Raw genomic sequence first — 7,858 nt, forward strand, 5'->3', positions numbered from 1 at the left:
GGTGTGCATATATGTTTGTACACTCATGTGCATACATGGCTGTATAGACATGAACCTAGCAGCATCATTTGTGTGGACCCAGAACAAACTTGTAATATGCTCCCATCCCTCATGACCCCATCTCTGGGGTCATGAAGGAATAATATCTATTTCTGAAATGCTAACAAAATTTGTGGCAGGGTGTATGAGCTTTCATGAGTCACTGCTCATGTCTTCAGATACGTAAGCAGTGACTCACGAAAGCTCCTACCCTGCCACAAATTTTGTTAGTCTTTAAGGCGCTACTCTGGACTCTTGCTGTTTTCTACTGCTGCAGACAGACTAACACGGCTACCCATCTTGATTTTTTTCTGGAATTCTGTAAACAGACAGGATTCGGGTAATGGGTTCTCAGCCTCAGCCAGACCCTTTTGGACTCCCATTATCTTCCCTCTGCCACGTAGGCCCTGTGAATGGATGTTTGCATAGTCAGGAAGAATTTATATACCAAAATGCTGGGAATACTATTACTTTGCAATTTAACGCACATGAGATTTGCTAGGATCTGAATGAACTGGAAAACACAATGACAATAATGGATAATTTCAAGGGCAATGATTTGACAACTACATTTGAATCCAAGAAATCTCTTGACTGTCTCCCAGTACTGTGAAAGACGAGCACATGTCAAGCTAGTGGCATTAGCAACTTTCCTACCATCGTCTGCTGGTGTACTTTTAAGCAGAACCAATTACATACACACACACACACACACATACAGGGGTCATTTCGTAGAAAAAGAGCTAGGGGAACTCATTAGCATAACTCATTAGCATATGCCACACCCCCTGACATCACTGGAAGTGTGTCATAAGGCCACACCTTCTGACATCACCGGAAATGTGTCATAAGGCCACACACCCCGCCCCCAACGGTCCCGGCCGCCGGTGCCGGCCTTGCAGCTCCACTGCCGAGCCCCATGAGGGGCCCGGCGGTGGACCTGCAAGGCTGGCGGGAGTGCAAGGAAGCCCCGCTAAGGCCCTCCCTGGCCCCAGGCAGGCAGGGGTGGGGAGAGGCAGGGAGGAAGCAACTTACCCTCCCTCTTCTCCTGCCTCCTCCTGGCTGAATGAGGGCCGGAAGCGGGGCGGCCGGAAGCAAGGGGTGGGGCTTCGTCATGTGCCCCCCCCGTACCTCACCCGGGGGAACTGCGTTCCCCCGCGATCCCCCCGAAATGACCCCCCCTTCTCTCTATATATATACACACATGTAAGTGCCATCAAGGAGCTGCGGTGGCTCAAGTGGTTAAGACGCTGAACTGCAGGCTGTGGAAGGTCAGTAGTTCAGCGGTTCAAGACCCGGGTGCCGCAAGACAGGGTGAGCTCCTGTCTCTAGTTCCAGCTCCTGCCAACCTAGCAGTTCGAAAGCAAGAAATTGCAAGTAGATAAATAGGTACCACTTCGGTGGGAAGGTAACAGCGTTCCGTGCGCCTTGGTGTTTAGTCATGCCGGCCACATGACCACGGAAACGTCTTCGGACAGCGCTGGCTCTTCGGCTTTGAAACGGAGATGAGCACCGCAACCCTAGAGTCGGATTCGACTGGCTTTCGAGCAAGGGAACCTTTACTTAGTGCCATCAAGTCACAACTAACTGATGGTGACCCCAGCAAGGGGCTTCTCAAGGCCAGTGAGAACTAGAAGCAGAGGTGGCTTGCCGTCACTTTTCCTCTGCAGACTCTTCCTCGGCGGGTCTCCCATCCAAGTACAACCCATTTTAGCTTCCAAAATCTGATGAGATTGGGCTATACCATGGTGCCTTCCCTCCTCAGCATCAATTAGCAGGTGATAATGTTTACCGTAGTGGAGCTGCGGTGGCTCAAGTGGTTAAGACACTGAACTGCAGGCTGTGGAAGGTCGGTAGTTCAGCAGTTCGAGACCCGAGTGCCGCATGACGGAGTGAGCTCCCGTCTCTGGCCCCAGCTCCTGCCAACCTAGCAGTTCGAAAGCAAGAAATTGCAAGTAGGTAAATAGGTACCACTTCAGTGGGAAGGCAACAGCGTTCCGTGTGCCTCAGCATCTAAATAAATGAATAAATAAATAAATAGTCATGCCAGCCACATGACCACGGAAACGTCTTTGGACAGCACTGGCTCTTCGGCTTTGAAATGGAGATGAGCACCGCGACCCTAGAGTCGGATTCGACTGGCTTATGAGCAAGGGAACCTTTACCTTTACCTTAATGTTTACCGTGAGACCATGAAAAGCGTATCTGCTGATTTCTGCAGATCAAGCTGTTGTGCCATTTGCCATTTTGCAGGAAGAGCTGCTCAGCTGGTAACCCTTAGACTAACTGATTGGTGAGTCAGTTCTGGATCATCCTGCCAAATCTTGTATATCTGTGCTATTCTCAACAGGAAAAAGCTGACATTGGTGAGGGAGATGCTGGCTGGCTGTGGAGCTGGGACTTGCCAGGTGGTGGTCACATCCCCAATGGAAATGCTGAAAATCCAACTCCAGGATGCTGGACGGCTAGGTGAGTGAGATCCCCTTTGTGGACAATGAAAGTGAAAGGCCATCAGATTGCTTTACTTCTTACAGTAAAACCTTCTGTTGTTGGGAGCTAGCACAGTGTGGCGCTAAGGGAACAAGCTATGATTTGGGTAGGGTTGCCGAGTCCCATCTTCCCCCCCAGCAGAGGACTTTGGAGGACATTCCTGGAGGGGGTGGGGCCTCCCCGACATGATGACGTCACATTGGAGACGTCCCCCTGTCCGCCCGATCTTCCAAAGGTGCCGGCTCCATGCACTTAAAGGAGCCCCTTTAAGTGCACGGGCCTGCATTTCCTGTGCCCGATCTCCACGGAGATCGGGCACAGGAAATGTAGGCACCCCTCTCCCTCCTCTCTCTCAAGAGAGAAGGGAGAAGGGTGGCTGTAGGTGTTGGGGCTTGGGGGCTGGGCTTCCTCCGGCAGCCAGCTGGCCTGCGGCAGCTAGAAGCCCCCAAAAAGCGGCGGACCCCTGGCAAACCGGGGGGGTTGGCAACCCTAGATTTGGGAGGTTTCCCAAAAGTGAAGATGGGCTTCACTTGAACCAAAAGGGAACCAGGCTGCTGCTGATTAATATCAAAAAGGTGGCAGAGCAGCTTTTAAACTAATCCCCAGGGGGAAGCCGACAGAAGCTGGGGAGCCTCCAGTTTGGGACAAGTCAGTTCAAAGGGATGATTGTGTAAATACTCAGGGTAATATTGATAGACGCATAACAGAATTTAAGGGTGAGGGTAGGGTGGCAACTGAGGATCATGTGTGACGATTAAGGGGATGAGGGAGGCGAAGGTTACTGGCAGGGGTCATTTCATAGAAAACGAGGTGCAGGAGCTCATTAGCATAACTCATTAGCGTAACTTATTTGCATATGCCACCCCCCCTGGCATCACCGGAAGTGTGTCAGAAGGCAACACCCACCGCTCAGGCTCCACTGGACTGTTTTGGATTGCTAGCTATTGGGGGGACGGGGACGTGCAGATCTGTCCTTGCAGAGGAAGGAGAGCTTGTACCTGAATAAAACTTGGTCTTAAAGGTGCCACTGGTCTATTTTGGACTGGGGTGGGGGGCTCTGCAACTTACCTGGCTGTTTCTTGTTCTGACTGAGGGCTGCTGAGAGCAGGGGGTGGGGCTTGTTGCATGTGCCCGCCCCCTGGGCTCTTTACTGCCGGAGCTCCGCTCCTGTGCCCTCCTGCAGGAAATGACCCCTGGTTACTGGAGAGAGAAATATATTATAGGTGTCTATATGCCAGTGCTAGAAGTCTCCGAGAAAAGATGGGGGAGCTGGAGTGCTTGGTGTTCAATGACAATTTAGATATAGTAGGTATCTCAGAAACATGGTGGAATGGGATAGTCATTCCTGGGTATAAGCTCTCTAGGCAGGACTGGGAGGGACGGGCTGGGAGGCATTGCATTGTACATCAAAGAGGGCATAGAATCCAATAAATTACAAGACATCAGGGGAATTAACTTCCCAACAGAAGCGATATGGGTGGAAATACTAGGCCCTAAACGATGGTGACTTAAAAATGGGAGTCTCCTATCGCCCACCCGATCAAACCCTTGAGGCTAATCTTGAAATGGAGAATAAAACTTTATTGGTCTTAAAGGTGCCACTGGACTCAAACTTTGTTTTGGAGATGGGATGTAAAGTATTTCAATAGATAAGTCTTGGTGGGGAACCATTTTAGTGTCTGTGGGAAGTTAGGAGCGCATGAAAAGAACGATGGAGCATTGTCGCTGTTTTGTTTTTTTAGCTGCTCATCAGCAGAAGGCGTTGAGACAGGACGGTCCAGCTGCCTCCACCTCCCATCCACCGCCAGGACAGCCTCACGCTTCTGGGTCCACGGCAGCCTCCCAACGGCCCTCTGCCGCTCTGATTGCCAGAGACCTCCTGCGAACCCAGGGACTAGCAGGCCTGTATAAAGGGCTGGGGGCCACCCTGCTCAGGTGAAAAGAGGGTGGGAGTTCTCCTTCCTTACTATAGCAGGTGACAAGCCCTGGTAGGTTCAAGAAATTGGGGAGGGGTGGGGCGCTTAACACCTGGACTACAGAGTCAGCTGGATAAAAGACTTCGCCCACACACCATGAAAGGAATCATTTTCAGCACACACACCTCTTCATGCCCCGGAAGGGATTTCATTATCTTCAAGTTGGAAGATCTTTGGCTTCCAAATGCCAAATGTTGGTTGGACTCGGAGCTCCTTTGCGCATGAGGTCTTCTCCACCGGTTTCAGGGTTGAGGGCAGTCCCATCCCATGCCTTTACCTGTGTTGCACAGCTGCTCTGGATAGTAAAGTCGATGGTGGGGAAAGCAGAAAAGAGCAAGAGTCCAGTAGCACCTTAAAGACTGACAAAATATGTGGCAGGGTAGGAGCTTTCATGAGTCACTCAGTTCTGAAGAAGTGACTCGTGAAAGCTCATCCCCTGCCACAAATTTTGTTAGTCTTTAAGGTGCTACTGGACTCTGCCTTGCTCTTTTCTATTGCTTTTGTTGTTGTTGTTCAGTCGCACAGTCGAGTCCGACTCTTTGCGACCCCATGGACCACATCACGCCAGGTCTTCCTGTCTTCCGCCGTCCTCTGAAGTTGGAGCCTTTTGATACTGTCCATGGGGTTTTCTTGGCAAAGATACTGGGATGGGTTGCCATTTCCTTCTCCAGTGGATCACACTTGGTCTGAGTTCTCTGCTGTGGCCTGTCCGTCTTGGGTGGCCCTCCACGGCATAGTCCACAGCCTCATCGAACCACGCAAGCCCCCTCGCCACGACAAGGCAGTGATCCATGAGGGGGTTTCTATTGCTACCAACTGACTAACATGGCTACCCATCTTGATGATGGGGGAAAGCTCATGTGCACATTTGGTGATGCGTGGAACTTTGTATTAGACCAGTATGAGAGCCTCTGACCACACCCAGGCCAAATACCTGCAAGGCAGGAGGAAAAGAAGCTAGCCTGTATCTCTTTCAGCTAGCAAGGGGATGTTCTGGTAGTATCGTGAACAACCAGACACATCAGCTTTGCTTCATCTTAAGAATGGTTTTTCATTTAGCATTAGCTCTCCGGCCCATTCTCTCTCTGGCTGGGCCTTCTTTCACCCAGCCTCTTGATCAGCTTACTCAGCCACGCCCTGCTATCCAGGAGCCCTGCAGGGCCAAAACTGAAAGACATGCAAAGCAGAAACTTGCCCCTAGAGGCTGCTTGTATACATTACAACAGTTCACAAATTTCCTCCCCTTTTATCTCCGTTTTTGGGGGGGGGGGGGGGGGGGAACAGTCAGAGGGTTTGATCAAAAGGTAGAGAAGGTAGGGTTACCAGACTAAGATCAACAGAAGTTGCAAGATAATTCTCTTCTGTTTCCCTCATTGGCTCAAGGGCAAGTGACACATCTAATTGCATGTAATCCATCTCCAGTGAAGAGTGAATAGCAGCAGAAAACGGATGGGAATGAAGAGCATGCCTAAACCCTTCCGTTTGCTTCTTTCCCCTCAAAACTGTCTCCAAATTCGCCTTTATCTCTATAGGAGTCCCGACCGGTGTTTGTGAGGTCACCTGGGCAGAGTGCTTTGCAAAGGAGAAGAGGCTACAAGCCAAGCTGTGTGATACTTGGGCTGCTATGCAATGTGTAGTTTCTGGCTGTTTTTGCACACTTTTCTACATTTCTACATTTATATTCCTCTGAGCTTCTAAGGAGCAAAAAACGGCTTACTTTTAGATTCCATGAGGGCTGATACTGAATTAGCTTAGAGGATCACATGCGCTTAGCTTCAGCAATTCAACCGTGTCCTTGGCCAGGGTGTTTGTTGGGTGTAGGTACTTTGCTCACAGTTGCACTGCACTATTGGGGTTTTAGTCAAAGCCACCTATAAGTATCAGTCTAAGGCTAAAAAAAGGGGGAATTATACATCGTCCAAAACATCTTAGCTGTTGTAAATGAAAGATGTGTGAGAATCCTAATGGGAACAGCAGTGTTCTTATGAGGGGCAAGGGGATTTTGAGGTGGTGATCCATGGTACTGGCTCAGTAAAAAGTCAGTCTGCAGCAAGAGGGTGTTTTATACGACTGTAGTGTTTACTAAGAAGTTCCTCTTCTACTCCCAACAGGGATGTTCCTTTTTCCATTATATATTTCCCACTCTTTGCCAACATCAACGAGCTGGGGCAGAAGCAACACGAAGAAAAAGCTTCTTTCTTGCACTCCTTCATGTCTGGCTGCGTGGCAGGATCCGTGGCTGCAGTGGCAGTAACCCCACTGGACGGTAACCATTAGACACTGCAGCTGTCCTAACTGTTGTTGTGCTACTGTGACTGGCCACAGTATTGCTAGTTCAAGCAAAGCCTCCTCAAGTCCTATGAGGAAAGGCTGGAGGAGCTGGGTACGTTTAGCCTGGAGAGGAGATGACTGAGGGGTGATATGATCACCATCTTCAAGTACTCGAAGGGCTGCCATATAGAGGATGGTGCAGAGTTGTTTTCTGTTGCCCCAGAAGGTTGGACCAGAACCAACGGGTTGCAATTAAATCAGAAGAGTTTTCGGCTAAACATTAGGAAGAACTTCCTGACAGTTAGAGCAGTTCCTCAGTGGAACAGGCTTCTTCCTCGGGAGGTGGTGGGCTCTCCATCTTTGGAGGTTTTCAAACAGAGGTTGGATGGCCATCTGACAGCAATGCTGCTGATTCTGTGAATTTAGGCAGACCATGAGAAGGAGGGCAGGAAGGGTTGCATCAGTGCTTCGTTCTTGTGGCCCTTTCTTACACGGCCAGGGAAATGCTGATCACCACTTTGGGGCCAGGAATCCATTTTTCGCCAGGCCAGTTTGGCCCCCAGGGATCCCGGAGGTGTTTTTTTTTTTTGCCATCTTCTGGGCATGGACCAGGGGTCACTTGGGGGGGGGTGTGGGAGGCATTTGTGGACTTCCTGCATTCTGCATGGGGTTGGACCCTGGAGACCCCTTCCAACTCTGTGATTCTGTGACTCAAAAGGTTAGCCTTTCACCTGAATGGCCCAGGCTAGCCCAATCTCGCCAGATCTCAGAAGTTAAGCGAAGTCGGCCTGATTAATATTTGGATAACAGACCACCACGGCAGTCCAGGGTGGTGACACAGAGGCAAGCCATGGCAAACCGCTTCTCCGTGTCTCGTGCCTTGAAAACCCTACGGGGTTGTCCTGAGTCAGCTGTGACTTGACGGCACTTTCCCACCACTAAGGCAAATTCCATTAAGACCCTTCTCAGGGCTGCTACACACGTGACACCACTTTCAACTATAGTGCAAAGCAAATCCACCCTTCAACAAGATGGGATAGGTGTTGTTTCTTCCTTAGCAGTTCACCCATCTGTTCCTGCTG

At 50.3% G+C, this 7,858-nt stretch overlaps 1 protein-coding gene across 1 annotated transcript in view; it reads left to right on the top strand.

The window, feature by feature from the left end:
- SLC25A18 (solute carrier family 25 (glutamate carrier), member 18) overlaps positions 1-7,858 on the top strand; it is a 33,269-nt gene that overhangs the window by 17,380 nt on the left and 8,031 nt on the right. The window contains exons 6-8 of the mRNA XM_015417171.1: positions 2,390-2,508; positions 4,272-4,464; positions 6,617-6,771. Of these exons, the coding sequence (XP_015272657.1) occupies positions 2,390-2,508; positions 4,272-4,464; positions 6,617-6,771 (467 nt within the window). The remainder of the gene's footprint in view (positions 1-2,389; positions 2,509-4,271; positions 4,465-6,616; positions 6,772-7,858) is intronic.

The sequence above is a fragment of the Gekko japonicus genome, unplaced genomic scaffold, assembly GCF_001447785.1.
Source record: "Gekko japonicus isolate JY-2015 unplaced genomic scaffold, Gekko_japonicus_V1.1 scaffold1297, whole genome shotgun sequence".
NCBI lineage: Eukaryota > Metazoa > Chordata > Lepidosauria > Squamata > Gekkonidae > Gekko > Gekko japonicus.